This window comes from Phocoena phocoena, chromosome 3 (assembly GCF_963924675.1).
Source record: "Phocoena phocoena chromosome 3, mPhoPho1.1, whole genome shotgun sequence".
NCBI classification, from domain to species: Eukaryota; Metazoa; Chordata; class Mammalia; order Artiodactyla; family Phocoenidae; genus Phocoena; species Phocoena phocoena.
In genome coordinates, this window is record NC_089221.1 from 137,117,297 (window position 1) to 137,143,453 (window position 26,157).

General features: G+C 45.8%; 1 protein-coding gene across 1 annotated transcript in view; it reads left to right on the forward strand.

The window, feature by feature from the left end:
• Positions 1-9,538: 9,538 nt before the first annotated feature.
• Positions 9,539-26,157, forward strand: part of ADRA1B (adrenoceptor alpha 1B) — a 59,951-nt gene continuing 43,332 nt past the window's right edge. The window contains exon 1 of the mRNA XM_065873668.1: positions 9,539-10,608. Coding sequence (XP_065729740.1) covers positions 9,660-10,608 — 949 coding nt within the window. The 5' untranslated portion in view covers positions 9,539-9,659. The remainder of the gene's footprint in view (positions 10,609-26,157) is intronic.

Here is a 26,157-nt window from a genome sequence, read left to right on the forward strand (position 1 = left end):
AAATAAATGAAGTAAAGTCACAAAGTCACAAAGCTAGGAAGTAGCAGCAACTAGAATTTGATCTGATGCTTAATAAGCTATTTCCTTAAGTCTAACTGATATCTCTCATGCTATATTTGGAGGCTATATCTGCTCACGCGCTCTCTCTCTCTCTCTCTCTCTCTCTCTCTCTCTCTCTCTCTCTCTCTCCCTCTCCCTCTCTCTCCCCCTCCCACCCCGAGATAGACAACAATTGATTGCCATCATGGGGTCAATAACCTTTGCAGTCCTTAAAGCAATTATTAGATCAGGTCTCTTCCCCTTCTTCTTGGAAGAATTAAGGCTCAAGCCTGATACAAGCCCTTGATCTCATTTGAGGTTCCCAGGGAGGGGTTAGGAGGAGAGATGCAATCCTCAGATCCAACCCAGAGAAGGGCCCGTGTTTGCATTGTGCGATTAGTACACAGACCACATCAACTTCTGCCTTTCTGACCCATGTCTCTGGCCTGCTGAGGTGCCCAGAAATTTCTGTCATTTTATCAGTGAGGTCAGCCTGCAGCCAAACTTGGGTTATCTGAGAGGTGAAAAGTATCAACTTAGAATCAAACCACCTCTGTTCTAATCCCATCTCTGAACAATCTTGAGCAAGTTAATTAATCACTCTTATCCTGTTTCCTCACCTGTAGATAGGAGCCAATAGTGTCTTCCACAAAAGTGCTGTTTGGAGGGTTAAATGAGATGATGCCTGTGAATTAGCTTGACACATGCTTGGTGCATAACTGCACTCATAGTTAATTAACATAGGTGATTCAGAAGAGGGCAATGCTTACATCTAAATGGATAACACTCCAAAGGATTGGGGAGATATTTGGAAGCCCTTCCAAGAACTTGTAATTCACACCATGCATCTAACTGCGATTATCCCAGGTGCTCCTATCTAGAAGTTTCCACAAACTCTTCCACATACCTTAACCCCCAGCACTTACCAGGGCAGTCCCACAAGAGGCAGAAAACCAAGGCTCCTCCTTCTCCCTTCATCTTTTCACGACTACCAAGGCAACCTTCTAAATTCGTCCGTCTGGCGTCCAGTAAACAGTAGAGACACGCTGGGCATTTCCTGTCCCAGCATCCCTCAGGACACAATAGAGATGGGCAAAGAAAACTGTCTCTTTCTCACATTCCTCCTTCCTTTGCCATGCCCCGGGGCCTGAAGTGATGTCACACACATTTCCCAAGTATGCCCACCTGCATCCCAGGGTCCTACCCTGTCACCCCCACCAGAGAAGGCAGAAATCACTCCATGACATCATTCCTTGCCTTGGTCCCCAGGGGCCCAGTCTGTCCTCTCCAAAGCTGGCTCTAACACTTTGTCCAGATACAATTTTTAGATGCCCCCAAGGAAAAAGTTTCCCACCACTTCCTTTAGACCTTTCTGAACTTGGTGGCCACCACAAGTAATTGGTTCAAAGAACCCAAAAGAGGAAGAGGAAGATCGGAGAAACATGAGACCTATGTCATGTATTTATGTGTTTCCTTATTTAACTCACATCACTGATCACTGTCAGGCACGATTCTCTCTACGTCCTCAGACACACATTCCCGTTATTCATCTTAGACTGTGAACTCTGGGAGGACAAGAAAGGCCAGCGTCCATTTACTTTATTGAGTGCAAGTTCTGCTCCATGATGAATGGTAAAACACTGGATTAGTTCTGTTGCCCAAGAGTGGAAGAGGTTACACCAAGATAGAGTTAGCAGGAGAGAGGCTCAGCAAACAAAAATAAGAATAACAGGGTGGAGATCAATTGATCAAGGGGCCCTGCCAAGAACTTGGCACTGAAGAAGCCCTTATAAGGAATTCAGAAAAAGTGTGGAGTAAAGCAAAATTTCCACAGCTTTCAGTAGATTCTTAATAAGGTCTAGGACCCAAAAAGTTAAAGAACCACTGGGAAGGGATATCACTTTTTCTTATGAAATTTGGAGGAGAGGGGAATAAGATTAATACATATAAAATTACAGAGAACATCAGTATAATAATAGTGCTACTTTTGGCTGAGTGTTGTTTATGAGCCAGGTCCCAGCCTAAGCATTATAGACTACAGTTCCTTTAATTCTTGCAACCACCTATGTTGTTGTAGATTATCTCAAGAAATAGAAAGGATTATCTCCAGGTCTCAGATGAAAAAATGGAGGCTGAAAGAGTTACGTAGCTTGCCCAAGGTCACACATCTGGTCAGCCAAAGCTCGGATTCAAACTCAGACTCCATGCCAGGCTGCAGAAATTGATAACAGCAGTGGCAGAAATTGATAACAGCAGTGGCAAAAAAAAAAAGAGCCATGGGGGTGGAGTCAAATCTCCAGGCTATGGACTCTGGTTCTGCCTTAGGTAATTCCCTTCCCCTTTCTGGGCCTTCGTGTGCCTACATGTAAAATAAGAGTGTTAGACTAGATAAACATTTGATGCAACAATGTTTATAGAACATGCAACAAACATATTCTGTAAAGGTTCAGAGAACAAATATTTTAGGCTTTACAAGACTGTCTCTGTTGCAGCTCCACAACTCTGCCGGGGTACCGTGAAAATACCCGCAGACAATACCCAAGCGAATGGGCATGGCTGTGTTCCAATAAAACTTTATTTACAAAAACAGGCACAAGGCTGGATTTGTTCCATGGGATTATAGCTTGCTGACCCTGGACCAGATGATCTGTAGGGTCCTTCATGGTCTGACATTTCAGAAGTCCGGGTCCTGATTGTAGCAGTGGAGCCCAGAGGGGCCAGTGCCTTGAAAAGTCAGCTGTACGGAGCCTATTGCCATAACTTTTGTTTTGTTATGTTTTGCTTTAACCTTTGACAGTTTCAACAAGTGTATTTAGAAAGTAAATCCTGACAGTGGCAATACAAAGGCAGCTTGAAAGAGCTTTAGCCCCAGCAAAATCTCCATTGGTAACACGGACAACTACCTCTGTCTTGTGAAGAGCCTGGTACAAACACAGCTGCGTGCCCACCTTCAAACCATATTGCAACCCAAAGGCCATTTCTTGAGAAATTTGGGGCCCACGACAGATTCCTGGACAAAGTGATGGGCAAAGCCCATGGATAGTAAAGGGACAGCCAGAGTCTTTCAAGAAAACAGCACACGCTCCCCTTTGTCCTCAACTCTGCAGCACTGCACGTTGGTGTTGGTGACCTGTTTACCTTGTCCCACAGGAGAAGCTGCTAGGGCATAAGGAAGCAGGGATCCATTCTTGGTTCCAGACTCAGTAGGCTTTTCACACTCCATGCTTTGGTGCCCTCACACCCCAGCCCCCAATTCAGGGCTCCCAGGTTCTCCCCGAATATGTGATGTGATGTCAGCCCCTGGATGACTTGTCAACTAATCTTCACAAGTTTACTGCACATGGTTGCTCCAAGCTCTCTCTCACTTACCGAGACATGCAGTGCATCTAGAATTTCTGGGCTGAGGGAATCCTTGCTCACCAAAGATTGACAAATTGTAATTACCAGAGAGAAAAGCAAGTTTGCCCAGAGGGAGCTGAAATCCCTCCCTCCTGGGAGCTTCTGACCTGCTGCCTTTAGAAGAAATGCCTCTAGTGCAGCCAGTGTCCTCTGCTCAGAAGAAAGGGTACTTCTCCTCTTTCCCATCTGGGCTGCAGCAGGGGCAAAAATCCTCCTTCAGGTCCCCAGAGACCCTAGTATACCTCATGAAGCAGAGGCCTCATACCTCCAATTCTTTTTCCATTTTTAGTCTCATTTACTGGGTACTTTGTATTCCAGCTGTGCCACCTGCCAGCCCTGTGGCCTTGGGCAACCACTCTGAGACTCAGTTTGCTCATCTATACAATGTCAGTAGTAATAGCATCCACCTTATAATATTATTAACAGTATTAAGTCAGAAAATGTACATAAGGCATTTGGAGCACAATGCTTACATTGTGGTAAGCACTTAATAACTCACATTATTAAGTGCTGATATTTTCACTATTACTCTGTGCTAGGCACTTTACACACATTATCACATGTAATCCTCACCTCAGCACTCTGAGGTAGGCACTGTTATGATCTTCATTTCACAGATGAGGAAACCACAGCCCAGAGTGGTTAAATGACTTGCCCAAGGACACACAGGTAATAAATTAGTGGACGTGGGACATAAACCCAGGTCTGCTTGATGCCAGTGTTCAGACTCTTAGTCACTTTACTATCCTGCCCAAGGTCACATTAGCAGCTATTAAATAAGGGAAGCAGGAGTAGACTCCAAGTTGGCTCTCAAATCTTCAGCAGACTGAGTGCTGGCCTGGGAGGCAAGAAAGCCTGACCCAGGGAGCTCGTCTGCAGAACCTTCTCACCCAGACAGCTCTGCCGTGCCATCCCTTCCCTGACCTCTGCCTCGCTCGGGAACCCGATCACATTCTGTCTTCTACTGTAATTTCCTTCTACTGTAATTTCAGGGCTAACACTGAAACTTCTGCTGCCCTTTTTTTTTTTTTTTTTTTTCTTAATCTCAGTCTGGTGCAGAGAGAAGGATGCAAGCTTTGGAGCCAGACAATAATGCTTTGAATACCAATGCTGCTTACTCATTGAATGGGCTTGGCCATGTCACAGAGCCTCTCTGAACCTCAGTTTCCTCATATGTAAAATGGGGATAATTCCTACCTTGCATTGTTGTAAAGATTTAAGTAAGTGCCCATAGAGTACCTAAAACAGTGCCTGCCACATAGTAGGTACCCTCTGAAGGGCACTTTACCAACATCATCATCTCCCATGGCACCTAGCTCAGTGCTAGGTTATTGTTTGCTTGATTTAATTCACCTTTGATTTGCCCGCAGCACCTAGCATGGTCCCTTACACAGAGTAGATGCTCCTGTATACGGCTGGTTGAATTGAAAACTGGAGAGAGCGAGAGAGGGAATACCATGCAAAGCTGCATGATCACAGATGACAGATCTCCCACAGGTCCTCTAAACAGATCTCTGAATCTCCCACAGCCTTGGTCTCCCCACAGGTCAAACTCAGTGGCAGCTTCTCCTAGAGGGCTCACAGAAATGGGAGTTTGCAACATCAGAGGTTTCTAATGTAATCAGATGGATAATGAAAAGGTTCTTCTTCCCTGAGCCTCGAGTGAGTCAGAGCTCTGTGCTTGGCTTTGCCCCAGGGAGTACCAAGAAAATGAAATATCGTCTGTATCCTCATGACACCTAAACAAATGGTCATTTCTCTGGGTCAGATATCAGCCAGAGGGGTTAAAAGGCATCTCCAGTGAAGGGAGGAAAGGAGCAGCAGGGAAAGGACCATGAGCAAGGTGCTTAGTGGGGTCCTGGTACATGGCTCCTGTTAAGGCTAATACCTGTTTGCCTTATGATGGGATGTTTGTTTTGCTTTCGTGAAAGATGCTGCTAAATGACAACGTGTCTGAAATCCACAAGCGTTTTGAACCCCTCATTCTGGCTCAATAATCCCTTCCACATCCTGACACCTGAATCAAGACATAAGTTCTCATTTAGGTAACAAACTGTCCTCTTTTGTAACAACTATAAACCACATCTGTATCTCAGACTTGCTCTTTTTCTTCCTGGCCTTTTGCCACTATAGGAAAATGTCAGATAGGCTAAGTTTTCACATTGCAGCTGGTTACTGTGATTATGTAGACACAGCCTCTACAAATTCAATGGTGTGTTGCTGGCTGTTCAAGAGGTGGTGAAATTAATGCCCAGGGAAGTGGGAAATGGGCCACCACCATCAAAATGTGGACTCGAAACTTGCTCTTCATTCTGCCCCACTCTTTCCCTCCTACATCCCTGTCTTTGTGATAATCACCAGCTATCTGCCAACCTGCTGGCATTCTCTTCCTCCTTCCACTTCCCCTTGGGTGTAAAGCAGTTCAAGAGAAGCACCATCATCCTAGACTTAAAGATATAGGAGGATGGTGGGAGCTGAGTATATGAGACCCCACTCCCACCACCGCTGTGGACAGTGCATTGGAGAAGGGGCAGCATGGTTGCCTTCAGAGGCCTCTTTATCTAGCAAAGGAAGCTGACCACCTGGAACTAGAAGACCTCAAAAGATCATCTGGCCCAGGCCCTGTCTCCAGATAGATCAGTACATGAGCCCCCCAGGACCAAGGACAATCTCTCCTCTTCATAAGGACCCCTGGCAGAGGCCTGCCCAAGTCGTCCCTGTCTCACAGTCTGCTGTATAAGTCATGAGTAGCTGCCGTGTGTGGCTTCTGTCTGGGGCAGAGGAAGGTGCACCGCTCTGTGGGGCAGGGAAATGGAGTTTGAGAACCCGCTCTGCACCTGACTAGCTGTGGGAGTTTACCAATTTTCTCTGCCTCCTCGACCACCTCCAAAATGGGAAGATGGGCAAGCAAGAGTTCTGCTAGCTCTTGAAGAGCTAAATCACTATAAACAATCTCTTATTTTAAAATCTTCATATACAACTTAAGCCAGTTTAATTGAAATAGAAGAAGTCTGTTTTCAGGGCTATCTCTATCACAGATTCCTTAATCTCAGGGAACTCCTTGAAATTGTGTATTTTGTGCATTTGAGGGTCTGTAAATTTTGATGGGAGAGATTAAATCCCTAGATAGGTGTATGATATCCTACCACCTCCAAATATACATATATATATATGAGGTTAGGGACACACCTTTAGGATGGAGAGCTTAAATGTAAATCACCCTGAATGGCTTCCTGGTTCCCCACCTCTGAATACCAGGCTACAGTGATTATCAAGGGCAGGAAGTAGGAAGCCCTAGATGCAGGATTCTGGACGAGAGTAAAGAAGGCATCAGGCTTTACTTTTTTTTTTTTTTTTTTTTTTTGCTGTGTAGCATGTGGGATCTTAGTTCCTGGACTAGGAATTGAACCCATGCCCCTGCATTGGGAGCATGGAGTCTTAACCACTGGATTGCCAGGGAAGTCCCCAGGCTTTACTTTTTGGTCTCCAGCTCTCACTACCCATTGCTCTGCCACATGTCTACAAGCCATACAACCTCAGGAATATTCTAACTCTCTCTGAACCATGGTTTTCTCAACTGTCAATGGAGAATGGTATGCTTCTGTTAAAAGTTGTTGTGAAGAATAAAAGAAAATGAGTAAATGCTTGGCTATCAGTGGAAACTCAATAAATGTGAGTTCCCTCCCAGCACTAGTAGCTCAGGTCCCAAAACTGACTACTTGGAAGACAGCTCCATCTATAACAATCAATCCACCCCTACCTCATATGTAAATTGGCACAGTCACTATGGAAAACAGTAAGGAGGTTCCTCAAAAAATTAAAAGTAGAACTACCATATGATCTAGCAATCCCACCTCTGGGTATATATCCAAAGCAAATGAAAAAAGGATTTCCTTTGCACTCCCATGTTCTCTGCAGCATTATTCACAAGAGCTAAGACATGGAAACAAATGTCCATCAGCTGATGGATGGATAAAGAAGATGTGGCATACACACACACATACATACACACAATGGAGTATTATTCAGCCAAGACAAAGAAAGAAACCCCACCATTTGCAGCAACGTAGATAAGACTTGAGGGCATTATGCTAAGTGAAATAAGTCAGACAGAGAAAGACAAATACTACATGATATCACTTATATGTGAATCTAAAAGAAAAAAAAATCCTCAGAAACAGAGTTAGTTAAGTGGTGGTTATCAGGGGTTGGGTGGGGAGGGGCTGGAGTGGGGAAATGTTGGTCAAATGGTGAAAACTTCCAGTTATAAGATGAATAAGTTCTGGGGATCTAATGTGCAGCATGGTGATCATAGTTAATAATACTATATCACATACTTGAAAGTTGCTAAGAGAGTAGATCTTAAATGTTCTCACCACAAAAAAAGAAATGGTAATTACGTGACATGTTGGCAGTATTAGCTAACACTATGATGGTAATCATTTTGCAATATATAAGTGTCTCAAATCAACTTACATAATGTTATATGTCAATTATATCTCAATAAAGCTGGGGGTGAGAATTCATCCCCTTCCTTGCTTCTGGGGGAAAAGTGTGACATAACAGCTAAGTGCTCAACTTTGAATAGACACGCAGTTGGGTTCAACTCCCAAATTCACTCCTTCATGGCCATGTGGATTTACACATAGTTAAATTTCACTGCACCTTGGTGTCCCATCCACTAAATGAAAATGATTATGAGAATAGTCCTTCTTTCCTAGTGTCGTGAGAAGATGCGACAAGTGGATAAATGTTAACTAACATAAGGCTCTCCCTCGGCATCCTTGGCCATACCCTCTTTCCTAAGTACCATTCACCCACCTTGGGAAGTGTGTCCCTATAGCTGAATGTCCAACATGGAAATCAGGCAGAAAGGGGAAAAGAATTCAACAAATAATCTGGATTCCCCAAGTCCCCTCTCCATTTGCCTGGAGGTCTCTTACCCCATTCCTACCCCCAGATAGCCCACAGTTTGTTCATTTCTTTCAGGTCTTGGCTCAAACATCACTTCAGGAAAATCCTGAGCACCCATATAAATTCCAAATGCGCCCCACAGCATTCCATTTCCCCAATCTTGCTTTATTTTCTCTGCTACGCCTGTCAGCATAGGGCGCACCTCAGAATTTGCCTACTTATTTGTTTGTCTCCTCCCACTAGAATGGAAGCTCCCCAAGGACAGGAGTCTTTGTCTACTTGGTTCATTTACTCTACCCACAGCGCCTAGAACAGAACCCAGGGCAGACAGGGGGTTCCCAGTTAACAATCTATTAAATGAATGAGTGATTGAATGAATGAATGACAAGAAGCTTCCGAGTTTTCTTATGAGACCAGAGAGGTTTCACAGGGAGGGAAGGATGGGGGTTGGTCTCAGATCTGACTCAAGTCCCTCTCATTTGACTAACTTAGGAGTTCTTCCTCTTTTAGGTGCCACGCAAGTTGCAGAGCCCCCTATATATCTGAGTGCTGACTCCAGACGCCCCTCACTAAAGGCAAGCACCCCCAGCCCACTTTTGAAACTGCGGAGTGAATAGAAGGAAAAAAGAATCCTAGTGAGCCACCTGTGGATGGGGGACAGGGGGATCCCCACGCTCAGGTCACTCTGCCCCCACCCCCGCCCCCGCTCCCCCCACCTCTTACCCTCCCCCTACTGGCCTGCCCTCGGGGAGACGGGGGCGCGGCCCGCCTCCGGGCTGAGCAGGGTGGCGGCGTCGGGGCTGCGGGCACCTTCGCTGGACCCGCATTGCCCCCTAGTGCCGCGCGGAGTCAGGGCGCCGGGCTCCCCCGCCTGATGTCACCGCCGTGCAGTCAGCTCAGAGGCGGCTCATTGAAAGCAGACCCTCCTCGGCGCTAGCTGGGCGGAGGCGCCGCTGTCCGCAGACCCGCCGCGGGCCGGGCAGAGACGGGCGCCCCCTGCCCCGCCGCCCGCTCCTCCCCGCCGCTCCCCGCGAGCCCGGCCCGGCGCGCCTGACGTGGACCATTAAACTTGGAGCTGCCGCCTCGTCCCCTCTCTCCTCCTCCTCGCTCTGACAGGCGAGCGAGCGGCTCGGTGCAGACAGGAGACGTGCTGCCGGGCTGGACTGCCCGGGGGAGATGACTTCTCGCCAGGAGGACGCCTTTGGGAAGAAGACCACAGGGGAAGCAAAGTTTCAGGGCAGCTGAGGAGCCTTCGCCAGCCCTTCCCAGCCCTGTCACCCCTCTGGCTATGGAGGGCGGACTCTAAAATGAATCCCGATCTGGACACCGGCCACAACACAGCAGCACCTGCCCACTGGGGAGAGTTGAAAAATGCCAACTTCACTGGCCCCAACCAGACCTCGAGCAACTCCACACTGCCCCAGCTGGACATCACCAGGGCCATCTCCGTGGGCCTGGTGCTGGGCGCCTTCATCCTCTTTGCCATCGTGGGCAACATCCTAGTCATCTTGTCTGTGGCCTGCAACCGTCACCTGAGGACGCCCACCAACTACTTCATTGTCAACCTGGCCATTGCCGACCTGCTGCTAAGCTTCACTGTGCTGCCCTTCTCCGCGGCCCTGGAGGTGCTCGGCTATTGGGTGCTGGGCCGTATCTTCTGTGACATCTGGGCTGCCGTGGATGTTCTGTGCTGCACAGCCTCCATTTTGAGCCTGTGCGCCATCTCCATCGACCGCTACATCGGGGTGCGCTACTCTCTGCAGTACCCGTCGCTGGTCACCAGGAGGAAGGCCATCTTGGCACTCCTCGGTGTCTGGGTCTTGTCCACGGTCATTTCCATTGGGCCTCTTCTTGGGTGGAAGGAGCCGGCGCCCAATGATGACAAGGAATGTGGGGTCACTGAAGAACCCTTCTATGCTCTCTTCTCCTCCCTGGGCTCCTTCTACATCCCTCTGGCGGTCATTCTGGTCATGTACTGCCGGGTCTACATCGTTGCCAAGAGGACCACCAAGAACCTGGAGGCTGGAGTCATGAAGGAGATGTCCAACTCCAAGGAGCTGACCTTGAGGATCCACTCCAAGAACTTTCACGAGGACACCCTCAGCAGTACCAAGGCCAAGGGCCACAACCCCAGGAGTTCCATAGCTGTCAAACTTTTTAAGTTCTCCCGGGAAAAGAAAGCAGCCAAGACCTTGGGCATTGTAGTCGGTATGTTCATCTTGTGTTGGCTACCCTTCTTCATCGCTCTACCACTTGGTAAGTTGGGAACTGGCGGAGGGGAACGGGGCATTTTCAGATCTTGGGTTTACTGGTGAGCTTACTATAAAGTTTTTTGTGGGTTTTAGTTTTTTATGCAGTCTGTGTGTTTGGAGGTTGGGGAATATTGTTTGTTCTGCAAAGGCTTTGCAGATTGGGTAGGTGGCTAAGAACCAGCTCAGGTGTTAGTGAAACGTGCTAAGGTACAAGTCACTTGAAATAGAACCTCAGGAGGCAAATCTGGTATGTGCAATGACTCATTCAACAGCCTTGGTTTAATAATTTAAAAGGACACTGGACTTGAACATCACACCAGCGTTATTTCAGTAGTAATCATGTGCCCGCTAAGGTGGTGTCACTAATGCAGCATACAAAATAGTTTGTAGTTACCGCAGACACGGCATTTGGGAAGCAGGGAGGCAGCTCGTACACGGAAAGGCAGTTTTCATTCAGCATTTCCAGGGCTCCTTCTCCCTCTCCTCCTTTCACCACTTGCTATCACCTCCATGCACTCCCTCCATTACGAGTTAATAAGAGCATTTTACAGCCTCACAGCCCCAACAAGCCTTTATCTAAAGCTTGAGATTTGAAAGAGAAGGAAGACGGCCAGAGGGTCACACATTCTCAGTTTTCACCCCAAAATATCCCTAACTCTGGTGGGTTATGGAATGTCCAGAATTAAATTATAGTTGCCCCTCACCTTCAGCTACCAGACACCAAGTCCTGCTAGTATGAAACTGAGCCCTTTCTCTCCTATGAAAATGTGCCCATCTTCTTTTGTTTGGGAGTCCTACTAAGTGAGTTGTTCAAAAGGCTACCTGACTTCCTCTAAGGATGAAGCCAAGGTCTGGGTAGGAGGTAAACCTAGAGGAAGGTACTGTGACATGCTGTCCACACGGCTCAGGAAACACTTGTCCCTTCTCTGAGGCAGTGATCTGCTTTGATTTCTTTTTCTATCCCTGGGGGACACTCCAGAAAATGAATGGAGGGAGGTAATTATGACAGAGTCATGTGCTGTGATATCAGAAGAGACAACAGCTGCTACTTGCCATGGACCACTAATGCCTACAGTCACACCAGGGGCTCAGTTGGAACTGAACATAAACAAATCCCCAAAGTAACAAAAATCCTAAAGACACACTGCTTCCAAGAGAAAGAGCCAAATAGAAAGAGGGTAAACTGATGTCGGGAGTTTCCGTTTAAAAATGATAAAGAAAAACTGTTTAACCTACTCTCCATATTGTCATTTCTAAGGCTAGCTTTCGAGCTAATGCCTTTCAGAAATATTTTCAGCGTGTTAAGTGGAGAGGGTTTGAAGCTCTACCCCAAGTAGTGATCACATCCCGCTGCCCAGCTTTTTTTCTTTCCCAAGGTCTCAGGGTCCTTTTGCAGGCTTGTCCAGTTAAAGTGGATGACAGTTCACACTCCATTGGACCATACAAAGATCGTGGTTGCACATGGAGTGATTTGGCCAATAATTAGACATGTGACCTTGGGCAAATGATGACTTCTCTGTGAGCCTCAGTTTCTTCATCTGCGAAATAGGGCTAATTACTATTTGCTCCATGGGGTTTGCACTAGTGCATGGAAAGGACTTAATACAGTGTCTGGTACACAGCAAATACTCAATGAAAGTTAGCTCTTAGTAGTACAAACCAAACCCCAATACCCCCTGCAGCTAAAACTGTGTTTTCTTCTCCATTCAGTTGCCAATACCTGTTATTAAAGGCTCAGAAGGGAACTAGATCCTTTTCCTTTCTTCCTTCTTCCCCCCCACCGCCCCCCCCCCACCCCCGATCCTCAGCCGGCAGAGGCTGTGACCAGAGCATCCTCAGGAAAGACAAAGCCCCAGCAGGATGCAGGAGTGGATCAAAGGTGCAAGCTTTCACTTTAGGTGGCAGGGGAAACAACTGAAGAGGCTGCCAGCATGTTGAAATGGAAAGAGTACTGCTCTGAGGGTCAGGAGCAATAGAGTTATGTATATGAGCTTTGCCATAGATTAGCTCTGTGAACTTAGGTGTGTTGCTTTACCAGCTGGGCTTCAGGTCTCACTTCCAGGGAACAAGAGGGCTGGACTCGATCAAGGGCTCTCAGACTTCAATAAGGATCAGAATCATTTGTGGAACTAGATAAAAAATCAGCTTCTAAGACCTAACGCATAGAGAATCCGAGCCAGTAAATCAGAGAAGTCCCAGGAATCACGTTTAACCAGCCCACCAGGTGATTCTGAAGAGGTGACCGCAGACCAGGCTTTGAGAAGCACCGGCCAGGGGATCTCTCTGCTCCTTTCAGGCTCCAGCCTCCTGGACACCCAGGTTTTTAAATGCTGCAAAGGTTAGCACTTCACCACCCACGCGGTGGTGCAGGACGATGCGGCTTCTCTCTGGGTCCTGCTCTTCACACCCACCCTCAGTTTCTTCTCACTTATACTATTTCAGTTTCCCCCCTCTTTCTGTCCATGCCTTTCTGAGACCTTATGTTCCTAACATCTCAGGTCCTTGGCTTCCATGCCACAGAAAGTGAGATGTTCTTGCCACCCTGATGCTATCAGAGCTTGTTTCTCTTCTCCTTGACTTGAAGACTTCCTGACCAACCGTTATCTCCCGGAGCTCTCCCAGTGTGCTGTCCCTGAGCTGAGTCTATCCACATGCTTCTCCCCTGGAAATCCAACCCTTGGCGGGTAAGGAGTGTGGACTCCAGGCCTTGAATTTGGGATGGACTTCGAAAGTTACTCAAGAGTTTCAAACAGAGAAGGTGCTTAATTAACATGTTCTTAGTAATTTATCAATAGAAAGAGCATCTGAGCAAAATGAGATGTGGGCTTCTACTTCGTCTGAGTTCAAGTAACACCCACATAAAAGTAGCATGGGGCTTCCCTGGTGGCACAGTGGTTGAGAGTCCGCCTGCCGGCGCAGGGGACACGGGTTCGTGCCCCGATCCGGGAAGATCCCACATGCCGCGGAGCGGCTAGGCCTGTGAGCCATGGCCGCTGAGCCTACGCGTCCAGAGCCTGTGCTCCACAAAGGGAGAGGCCACAACAGTGAGAGGCCCGCGTACAGCAAAAAAAAAAAAAAAAGTAGCATGATGTAGAACAATAACTCCTTTGGAATCTGATGCAGGTTCCAAATTCTAAATTTTCCATGAAAGGCTTTTCACTCAGAAGGGGAGAAAGCAGATCTGGGGGAAGACAGTGGTTGGCAAACAGAGAAGCCCAGGTAGGAGTAAACTTCTAGTTGGCGATAGACTTCCAGGTGCCTGGATGGCACGAGATTTCTATCGCTGTGTTTGTCTTCTCCGTGGAAGAGGAGGGTTGGGATTCCTCCTGGGAAGGAAGGAAAATAGCCTTGCCCCCTACAGGGTCCTGGTCAGGGGCCTCATTTGTTTTCCTTCCTCCCTTGTTTTTATTTTTGGGAGCGAGGTTGGGCTGCCTGCAGAGACAGGCCTCCCATCTCCTGTGGAGCCCTCCCCACCTGTAACACCCTCCCTATCTCCTCCCACCCTTTTTCCCTGTGGCCTCACACCAAGTTGGGCCAGGGACCAGCTCTCACTTACTCAGGAGCAGGGATGGAGCCACCAAACAAGGACCTCTTTATTCAGCCCCTGGAATCAGGCCATGGAGGGACAGGAAATAATTGGAATATAATATAGTAGCATTTCTACTTGATGGGCGATGTGCACGGTGTCCAAGGAATCTTCAGCTGCCTGGCATTACAATGAAGGCCAACTCCCACCCTCCTAGTCAGGGTTCAAGAAGCGGCTGGGCTATTGAGGGATGTGCGTTGCACTGGGGTGCAGGGGGGTGTGTAGTAGATGGGGGTGCGGGTGGGTAGCAGGAAGCGCTGGGCAGCCAACTGGAAGCTGGGCTTGGTGTGTTGTTTCGAAAACACTGGAACCTTGCCTCGCTCCAAATCCTTCTTCCGTCTTTTAAAATGCTGAAAGGCATCAGGAAGCCATTATTGAACTAACTGCTTTCCCCTCCAAATAAATGGTCAGCTTCAAAGAAACAGTTGTAATCTCTATAGTACTGGAACCAAATCGGAATCCCTCTCTCCATTGATTTGTTTCTCCAGTCCTCTCATTCAGATTAGGACTGATGAATTTCCAGCTCCCACAAGAGCATAAGGGAGGATGGGGGTCTCAGAGACGACTCAGGACAGAGCCACCCCCACAGACACACACACTAATCCTCCAGTTCTGAGGTTTCAAAACACAGGGATTTGAGTTGCTCACAGGGAAATCAATTGGTCTGAGTGAGGGAAAATTTTACACACAGGGAATCCTTCCTAGAAGAGGGAGATCTTACTGCAGGAAAATACATTCAGTCATTTATAAAATCATTAATGAAGACTTCCTAAAGCACCTACTATGTGCTAGGCATTGTACTAATCACTGGGTTGTTGAACCAAAGCAAACATGGCCCCTGCGTGCAGGACGCTCACAGCCTAGTGAGATCCTATTATCATGGAGCACATACTATGTACCAGACATTCTGCTAGGCCCTCTACAGACATTATCTCACTAATCCTCACAGCTACCCTGACAGGGGAAAGTAATAGCTCCCTTTTGACAGTTAAATATACTGAAGCTCAGAGAGGTTAGACTTCTTGCCCAAGGTCACACAGCAAGTATATGGTAGAGACAAGAATTGAATCCATGTCTGTCAGAACAGGCACTTACCTGGTCCAGTGCACAAAGATGTCTGACCTTTTTGCTTTCTGGTCCCAACCTGCTCTCATAGCAAATGTTCTCCAGGAACCCCAGAGCCACCTTGTCAAAAGCTGATTATTCTACTTCTGTTACAAAACCCTGTCTTTCTACCATTCCCTACTCACCCCTGAAAAAAATTCACTCATAAACTATCAGAGAAGGTCATCCACATTCTAGCTCAGGGCTTGGCTTTCTCTATACCTCCTGCACTGTGTATGACATGGGTCTCTCAACATTGGGCATTTAGTCACCCCAACCAGGAATAAAAAGTGGGATCTTGGCCTTCATATAGGGACTTGTTTCCACATCTTTAGTCATTCATTCATTCATTCATTCACTGAATAAGTATGTATTTATTGGAAGTCTACTAGGTCCAGGCGTTGTGGTGGAGATTGTGGAGCAAAGCAGCTGTGTTTCACATTCTCATAGAATTTAGTTCTAGTGAGGAACACAGATAATTTGAAAAATACACACATGCAAATAAACATAAATGCAAACCGTGAAAAAAGATTTGAAGAAAAGGGGTATGCTGCTATTAGAAGTATACAACAAGGATCGGTATATTACGGGGATCCCTGAGTGGCATTTAGGCAGAACCCTGAACAGTTTGGAGGAGTTAATTCAGTGAAAGGGGCAGGTAGAAGAAGAGAGCTCCAGGCAGAAGGAAGGGCACACCTGAAAGTCCTGAGGGAGGAGCTGGTAGGGAACTACCAGAGCCCGGAGAACAGACGGGAGGCAGGTGCAAGTCGAGGCTGGAGGTGCAGGCACAGGTTGGGCCATGCAGGGGCTTTTGTGCCACATTAATGATTTTAGATTTTATGATAAATTGCCATGGCCAGTACTGAAGGGTTTGAAGCCGACAAGAGATACAATCTGATTATGTGTTTAAAAGATGACACAGGCAGCTACATGGAGCACAGAGCAGAGATGGGGCAGTTAGGAGGCTGTAATCCCAGTGAGCGCTGGTGGTAATTTAGACCACACTGGTAGCAGTGGAGGTGGAGAGAAGTAGACGGATTCAAGGACTTGGGGATGGGTTGGTTATGATACAGGAGAATAAGAGATGTATCTGGAATAGCCCTGAGGTTACTGGGTGAAACACAACCAAGAGGATTCCTCCCAGGATCTCCTCAGACCCCATTCATCAGGGCTCACAAGATACCATGCTAGGAATGATACGCCAGACATTCTTATGAGGTGAGTGGACAAAATGTCCCAACCCAAAAAACAGGAGCCATGACCATCAGCAAACCCAGTTGCTCATTAGAAACATCTGGCAGGGGACTGCTTTCAAAAGCACAGATTCTTGAGCTCCACCACAGACCTCTGTATCAGAATCTTTCATGATGGGGCCATGAATCTCAATTTTTAACCAGTTCTCACAGGCAATTATGCCACCAGCATAGCACTAGTACTCCCCATGCCTGGGAACCTGGAATGAACACCCCTTGGAGAACCAGAGTTTGGTTAAACTTCCCCCAGTGCAGCCAGAAACATCCCCAGTCCTGCCCAGTCCCTCGGGCCAGTCCATTACAGAGGAAGGCAGAGGATTGTTAGGAGGGAAGGTGAACTCTTCAAACTAGAGCCTCCCTGGAGAAGGGGAGGAGAATGAGCCCTGTGGAAGCAGGTCTTCAATGTAGCAGGTAACACTGCTCAACACTAAATGTTCTGTATAGCTTGTAATTCTCACAGCCCCTCTGCAGAGCAAGGATCATCACCCTGTGTCTAGAGTTCAGAGAGGTTCGGTAAATTGCCCAAGGTCACACAGCTAGTAAATGATAGAATCTATTAGACTCCATATTTGGCACTCAATAAACATATTTTATATTATTCTTGTTGTTACTACAGTGCTTCCACACATTTGTCTGAGGTCTGGTGCCCATGGGTGATAAAATTTTTACTGGCTCATGACAAAATGAAAGAAGAGTTAGGAAAATTCTGTGTTTTTCCAAATGTACTCAATATAAATGACTATTCTTTTGTTCTAAAGACTATGTCCTGTCTATTTTGGGAAACTGAAATAACATTTCTTTAATGGGATGATGGTAATAAGTGATAGTGATAGTCATTGTGTGTGTGTGTGTGTGTGTGTGTGTGTGTGTAGTATTCTACTTGGCAAAAGAAAAAGTTGGTAACCCTATGTCTGTCCCCACCAAAAATTTTTTTTGAAATTTTACTGTGAGTCTCCTGAAGTCTTAGAATCATGGGAGACACCATGATAGTTAGGCACGATAAATATTTGTGGGAGAAAGCAGGAAGAAAGGGGGAGGGTGATTTATCCTCTCAGTGATGGATAAACAAATTAGCCTCAGCTTTGCCATAAGAGTCAAAGGCTTAGGGCGGGGGGCAGGGGGGTGGCGAGGGGGAAGGATGATGTGTGTGGAGTCATGCTTGTCAGGTATGATAGGATGGGGGCCATTTGTGGAAGCACCCAGTCCTTCTGGGGTGAAACAGACCACAGAAATGCCAGTGGGCGTGTGTGTAGCTGCAGTGCCATCACAGATGGGCCTATTAAGATCTCTAATGCAGGAGATGCCTTTACCTGAGTATGTGTGGCTCATAAAAATAACCGATGGCCACGAGGCCACAATGGGAAATTGCTTTCTCCCACATCTGCAGGATGTTTCCGCAGTCACTGTGCTCCCTAACCACATCTGATAACAGTAATACTAATAGCTCCATTTATTAGGTCTTGCCATGTGCCTGGCTTACACCAGGCTAAGGGTGCTTTCTATGCAGGCTCTCATTCACTCCTCTCCAGAGGCTTACCAGATGGACACTATGGTTATCTCCATTTTACAGATGAGGAAACTGAAGTTCAGAGAGATTGGGTGATTTGCCTCAGGCCACCCAGCTGATTAGTGACAGAACCTGGATTCACATCTAGGCAATCGGAATAAGCTAAAGGGCTCATTACTGGGGGTATACTAGGTGTGGGGCTCTGAGCCCTGATTTATGGAAGCCCAGAGAGGCCCTAGGGAAAGCAGAGTCAATTCTGAGAAGATGGAAAGGAAGGGCAAGTGGCTGCCTGTTATTCAGCAACCAAAAGGCACCATGTCCTGGTGAGAACATAAAGAATATAAAAATAATTGGGTCTTTCCCCTAGCAAGCTAAGTCAAAATTTCTCTTTCTTTTAGTATGGGTGCTTTAGATTTTTTTCAGCTTCACAACATATTACGGGTAGTGCCATATACCTTTAAGGCTTTTATCAAATTTGGGCTTTGGGGTTAAACACATGAAATTTACAACACTTTTTCACAGCCTAACTTCTGGCTGAATGCATTTCAGAACTTGATTCACCTCTTCACCACATATGTGTGATCTCAGCACCATAGGACTCTCTCCTACCTTGGATCAGCCTCTGGTCCTACCTCTTCTTGTCACAAAGGCTGTCATCGTGGACAAGAGAGTATTTCTAGAAGCTGTTTTTCCACTTTGCAGTAACCCTGACTAGTGATAACCTAGCTATACAGAAAGAAAATGCACATATATGTATATAAGAATATACATATATGCACACCATATATGTATATTCAAGAGAACCCAAATGAAATGCATCTTTAACTCTTAGCTAGTTCCCAAAAATGCCCACAACCCCTATACTAACACCCACATGAAGGGAAATATGACAGAGGGAAGTTGGAGTGGAATTAGATAGTGGTCCTAACCAGTTGCATGTAATAGACCTTACTCATGAAAACTTTGCAAAATAATACTACCCAGAGGAGACACGCTGGGATCCCACCCAGGGCTTTGGAGGGTCCCATGAAGAGAGGAACCCTGAGGTTAAGGAAGTGCCCATGGTCCACCCCAAACACTGCAGGGGTGGCTCTCTCTAGCAGCCTCGTGACTGATGGACTTATGTGTGAACTTCTTGTAAGCAGTGACCGCGTCTTTCCTCTTTGCCTAACACGGGTGCTAGGAGCGCACGTTAACTCAAATTGTTTGCTGTTTCCCCAAATACACCTTACATTTTCCTTACCCTATGTGTTTTTTCATACTCTTCCCTCTGGCAGGAATGCTCTTCCCGTACCCTCTGAACATCCAAATCCTGTCCACCTGTAGACCCCCAGTTTTGTAGACACCTCTCTTAGGAAGTTTTTTCTGGTTCCCATCCCTTTCCCTGGTGGTGATGGCTGCCTTTATACCTTGTGTATGGTGCTTGTCACATTTGTTCACGGGAATCAGGACTGATTGGCACATCTTCAGCAGTGTTACTGGGCTGCAAACCTCTGGAGGAAATGGTCCAGGTTTCACTCATCTTCCAGTCCTCCATGCCCAGAGACATGTACCTACTAGACTCCCAATAAAAATAGCAATTGCAGCTATGATTCACACAGTATGTGCCAGACTTCATCTACCATTTGAACCTCCCAATAGCCCATCAGATAGGTATTAATGTTCTGCTCACTTTATAAATGAGGAAACGGGCTTAAAGGTTAGGTGACTTGTCCCATTCCTTGAAAATACCACAAGCACGTTGAAACTGTCTTGACTGCTCTTGTGAAACCAAACGGCCAATATGGGTCTGGTTATGGACCCAATGAAGAAAGATTAGATAGATGAAGACCGGAGTGGACCCAAGTTATGAGCTTGAAAATTGGACAGCATCTTCATTCTTCATAAAAGGTTGCCATTCCACCGCCTCTGGGGGAGACCTGTCTTTTGCCAGTCAGTACCCATTTTCCCTCACCTTCTCAGCCCTTGTCACCTGCCTCTCGCCTCTGGGAGGGATATGGTCAGAGTTGGTCCCCACAGAAGTAGGAGAGGAGGACACAATTCTGGTGACTTTATAGCAGGGCCTGATTAAGACCTTCAGAAAGGCCCAAGGTATTGAGAAGTGAATGCTGCCCCCACCTCCAAATGTAATTCTAAATTCTCTCTCTCTCTCTCTCTCTCACACACACACACACACACACACACACAACATACACACATGGCCCTAAAATGAATGGAAGGAAGGCCAACATTCTAATTTATCCCATGAAGTCTACTTTGATTTAATATCAAAGCATTTCCCCAAAAAAGTGAAGGTGTCCAGCTTTGCTAAATGCACCAAAGATACACTGGGTCTGTTTGTAGGTGATATAGCATTGCTCTATAATGGGGTGACCAGACATCCCACCTTGCCTGAGCCAGTCTCCACTTATGTCTGTTACCAAGGGCACTATGATGATTACTGTAACCCTCTCATATTCTCAAAATGTCTCAATTTGAATGATAAAAGTACCTCGATATTTTAACTCCCTGAGTAAGAGTGTTTACAGTGGAACATCCAATGGTGCCTTGGTTTCACTGAGAAGCCTGAGATGGGGGAGGAGAGAGTCTGGCATCCATGGCCTCAGCAGTACCGAGGAAGATTAATAATGAGAGAATGAAGTGAAGGAGAAAAGACACAACTTCACGGGTGTGTTTTTTGTGGGAAAAAGGAATTAATGTAAAGGTTGGTCGGAAATTTTTAAGTCTTCATTCAGTTAATTTACCCTACTTGCACAAGTGAGTCACTGAGCTGGGATCTGAATCCATGGCTGGCTGACCCTAAATACTTAGATGAGTGAGTCAGTGAAGGAGTGGATCCATTTCAGCACAAGGCAGATGGTATGCTCTGAATGATGAGTGTCTCCAGAATGAAGAGGAGACGGAAAGAAAGGTGGGCCAAACTGATATTGGGGGGAGGAGAAGAAAAGCGAGCTATGTCCTAGGTACTTGTCAGGCTGGAATGATGGTGGGGGAGGGGCATCCTCACCCATTCATCACCCCCCTCCTGACATGACAGAGCATAGGTCAGCCCATTGTACCATCCTCACTGGCAGGTTTGTGTTCTTAGATTGTGTCAACAGCACACTCGTGACCACACCCAGGGGCAGCACACGTGAGTCCCCTTTGAGTACTCAAGTGCCCCTCTCCGGTGTGAGCACACAAAGTCCGCTGTAAAAGTCGCACCAATGAACAGTTCATGCCGAAATGTTCAGAAATAGAAAGTCCTAGTACATGCAAGTGGACCATTCCTTTCAGAGCCCCATTTAACTTTTTCCAGGGGTATCTGCGCACAGTGTCTTGCTCCCCTGAAGCTGGGGTGCATCTGGGGCTTAGCTTCGCACGCTTTTTAAAATTCTTCTTTAAGATAGAGTTTCCTGCCAAGCTAACATGCATCGCTTTGAGGCTGAGCTCAGCACCCTGGCCATGGCCCAGAAGGAGGTTAAAATAGGACCAAGGGCAAGCCGGGCTCACTGTCATTCACAGGCATGGGCCCCAGGGCTCACGCCACCAGCACAGGGCCGGGCAGAGATCCAGAGAGGCAGCTGGTGGGGGAGGAGGGGGTGCTACCAACTGGAACAAACAAAAAAAATTACATCTCTGATTTATATATTCAGGCCATCAATCAGCCCCTGGCATCAAGAGAAAGTGGTACCTGCTTCCAGGTATACCCTCATAGTGTCATTTGTGACTCCTTATCCCCAGCTCTGCAGACTTTATCTTAAGCAAAAGTTCTTGGGCTTTTTTGTTGCACGGGCCCCTTTGGCAATCTGGTGAAGCCCCTTCTTACAATAGATACATAAAATAAGATACACAGGATATCAAAGAAAATCAGTTATGTTGAAATAGCTATTATAATGTTGAAAAAACAAATTTACTGTAGAGTAAACCAATGTTCTTCATTATTAACATATTAAACAAGATCTAGCAGCAAGTCAGATTTATTTATTTACTATAACTTGAAGTAGTGGCAAGTGGAAATATTTCAAGATATCTGCAGCAAACGTAATATAATATCGTAAATCTGATTTCTGTGGGCGACAAATCCTGCTAATTCTACTGTGGCTTGTTGCCTGCATTCCTGTGGAAGAAAATGCTAACTTTCAGCCAAAGGTTAATTCTTTAAAAAAAATAAAAATAATTTTTCCCATCCAAGTTCAGGGACTCCCTAACCCCAGAATAAGAACCCTGTCCTATGACATTATAAAGATGTACTTCAGGGCATGAGGTTTTCTATACTTTTTTCTTTCAAATTATATAGTCTCAGGACCACAGGGAACTTGGACTATGCCATTGTGCTTTGTAACTGTCTTGCATGATTACTTGTAGCAATTTTTTTTTTTTTTTTTTTTTATAAATTTATTTATTTATTTATGTTGGCTGTGTTGCGTCTTCGTTTCTGTGTGAGGGCTTCCTCTAGGTGTGGCAAGCGGGGGCTACTCTTCATCGCGGTGCGCGGGCCTCTCACTGTTGCGGCCTCTTGTTGTGGAGCATGAGCTCCAGACGCGCAGGCTCAGTAGTTGTGGCTCACGGGCCCAGTTGCTCCGTGGCATGTGGGATCTTCCCAGACCAGGGCTCGAACCCGTGCCCCCTGCATTAGCAGGCAGATTCTCAACCACTGCGCCACCAGGGAAGCCCACTTGTAGCAATTTTTAAATCTACTTTCTTTATTTAAAAATAGTGCATTGACTTTTATTTAAATCAAGAAGAATAAAAAAAAAGAAAAATCATTCTACCCACACCAGACCCCAGGTCCACCTCTATCCAGCACTCTCAGTCTTTTTTCCCAGGAGCAAACACTGTTACCAGATTGTGTATAGTTCCAGAAATATTCTATTTATCTGTAAGCATCCATATACATTGTATGTATGTGTAAATATTTGAGTGTGTATGTGTGTGGAATGTATGTTTACATCCTGTTTATTTTTACAAATGGTATCATTTTATAAACACTATAGTGGAAGTTACGTTTTACACTCAACGGCATATCTTGGGCATAGTTCTGTCAGAATGTATAGTTACTGCTTTCCTTTTCATGGCTGTATAGTAATCCATCTATGGAATATCCTATTTTATTTAACAATTTCCCAGCTCATTGACATTAGGTTATTTTTGGTTTTTCCATACTAAAAACAATGCTTCAGTGAGTACTCTTGTCTATGTGTCTGTGCCCACATATTCAGGATAAATTCCTAGAAACAGAATCACTGGAGCAAGAAATATTTGATATTTTAGGTTTAACCTGATTATGTTCAATTTTACTAAATAAGGAATTTTAAATATATTAAAATGTAAAGTTGTTAAAATAAATAGGTTAGATCTATCACATAGGAGGGTTGTCATGATATTTATGTGAAAAAGACAATTCATAGAGTTTTATATAATCCTATTTTTAAAAGCTATTAGTCACCTCCAGGGGTAAAGAGAAGTGAGGAGGAGTAGATTATTAACTTTTTTATACACCTCTGTATTTCATATTTCACATTATTTCACGTGTGTGTGTGTGTGTGTGTGTGTATGTATACACAAATTACATCACCTAGTGCTTTTATCACTAAGTATCAAGTGTGGACTTCTTGCTGTTTCAATAAAACTGAATCATTTCAGTTTTTTGTTTTTTGGGTTTTTTTTTTTGCAGTACGCAGGCCTCTCACTGTTGTGGCCTCTCCCATTGCGGAGCACAGGTTCTCCCAGCCGCTCCGTGGCATGTGGGATCTTCCCGGACCAGGGCACGAACCTGTGTCCCCTGCATAGGCAGGCGGACTCTCAACCACTGTGCCACCAGGGAAGCCCTGTATTTCACATCTTTTAACTGATGTATTGCAATCCATAATAGAAGGTACCATAATGTATTATATATAACCAATCCACTTATGACAATAGTGGTCATATTTATGTAAATAGATAAGACACACACAAGGTATCACATTCACAAGGCCCAAGTGTAGAATGAAAAGAATGTCCCTCTCAGTTCCTTGGTCCCCACATATTGAATTCCCCTACCTGGAGGCAACTATTAATGCCAGTTTCTTGCACATCCTTTCAGAGATATTCTATGCATATAAAAATATATTTATACATTCTTTTTAATAGAAATAACATGCTATTCTGCACTTTGCTTTTTTCACTGAACAGTGCATCTTGGAAATTTTCCACTTCAGTATAAATAGAGCAACCTCATTCTTTTTGATACTGCATAGTATTCCTTTTTCTTCCAAAAAGACTTCTATAGAAGGACATTTAGGTTGTTTCAAATCTTTTATTATTACAAACAACACTGTAGTGAATATTCCTGTACATAATTCACTATTTCCCACGTTATACAATTAAAATCCTGAAAGTGGACTATTCTGAGTAAATTTTTTTTTAATTTTTATAAATACTGCCAAATCATCCGGCATAGAGATTGTACCAATTTTCATTTCCTTAACTGACATTTGAGAGTGCCTACTCATTCCCTAACAGTTTGTTATCAAACTTTTTGATCTCTGCCAGCTTGATACGTGAAATATCTGTGAATGAGGTTAAGCATCTTTTTGTATGTTTGATAATCCATCCCCTCTTGATGTACAATTGTTTTGAGTTTTTAGCTGTGACAGATTTTCTTATACATGCACTTTTTTCTTCAATGTCTTTTGTACACTTGCCCTTTAGGATTGCCTTAGGATAAAATCCACTTTGAATGGTTAGGATCAAAAGGTAGACTCATGTGAAAGGCCTCAGACACGTATTATCAGATTACCCTCTGGGAAGGATGTAGCAATTTACACTCCCACTAAGCGTGTTTCAGCACAGCTGAAGAAACCACTTTTTATGCTGACAGTTTCTCACTGCCTGGGGAAGTTTCAGACATCTGCGTGACAAGTCAGCTTCCCCTCAGAGGTGATAAGATGGCTTGAAAGCTTCAAATCCTTCCAACGAATTTGGTGTCAGCCTTCCAGACTTCAGGGCTAGCAAGCTGCCCTCTTGGAATGCAACACCCCATCCATCAGGGGAGCCAGAGCAAGCAGCAGCCTTGGAATGTGTGTATGTTACCCAGGATCTGAGAACAAAAAGCAGTCACCCACAGTGTGTAAACGGATTTGATCTTTCACATGGCTGCCAGGGCCACCACGATCCACATCAGTGGTTCGAGGCTCTGGGGCTGATGTACTGATTAAAAACCATAACAAAATAAGATACTCCCCCGCCCACCCCAGGAAAACAATCAACTTTGAGGCACTCAAGGATGAGTTAATAAGGAAGGATTCCTCTGGGCATCCAAGCTTGCCGCACCCGACCATGGGGGCCTGTGCTGATCCAGGGAACTCAGTGGACAGTCTATATTTAGACAAGGGCATGGCAAATGCACCACATTTTAGTTGCAAAATTCAAATTGGCTCGGAAGATGCCAGCCTCACAAATGGAAAATTTAATCGAGCACTGCTTAAGAAGCAAGGAGATGGCATGTTGAGCAGATTCTTCTGGGGAAGGAGGCTTTTTTGAGAGGCAGGCAATGAGCCCTGGTTTGTCAGGGTGGTAATTTAATCCCGACCTTGAACTGCTAGTCAGGATGGAGAGGCAGAGTTATTTTCAGACTGTACTTAACCTAGAGGTGTTGGAACCAGCATCTAGGACAGGGCAGGGAAGAGATGAACTCTGACCCACTGCCACCAAGTTGGGAGATCAAGATCCTAAGCCAGGAGCTGAGATCAGCCAGGGAGTCTCAGAACCTCAGGAAAGCCTTTCCTGCCACCTGTCTCTGTCACTGCCATCCCACCCCACCTCATCCAGTAAAAAGGGCTGGTACCTTCCCTTTTCCTTTCCTTTCCCTTTCCTTTTATTCCTTCCTTCCTTCCTTCCTTCCTTCCTTCCTCCCTCCCTCCCTCCCTCCTTCCTTCCTTCCTTCCTTCCTTCTTTCCTCTCTCCCTCCCTCCCTTCCTTCCTTCCTTCCTTCTTTCCTCTCTCCCTCCCTCCCTTCCTTCCTTCCTTGCCCTTCACAGGTTCTGTTTGGCTGGCAGCTTGGAGTACTAGAAAGAACAGGGACATTGAAATCAGGCAAATCCAGGTCTGAAGTCCTGGCTCTGCAGCTCATCTCTCTAAGCC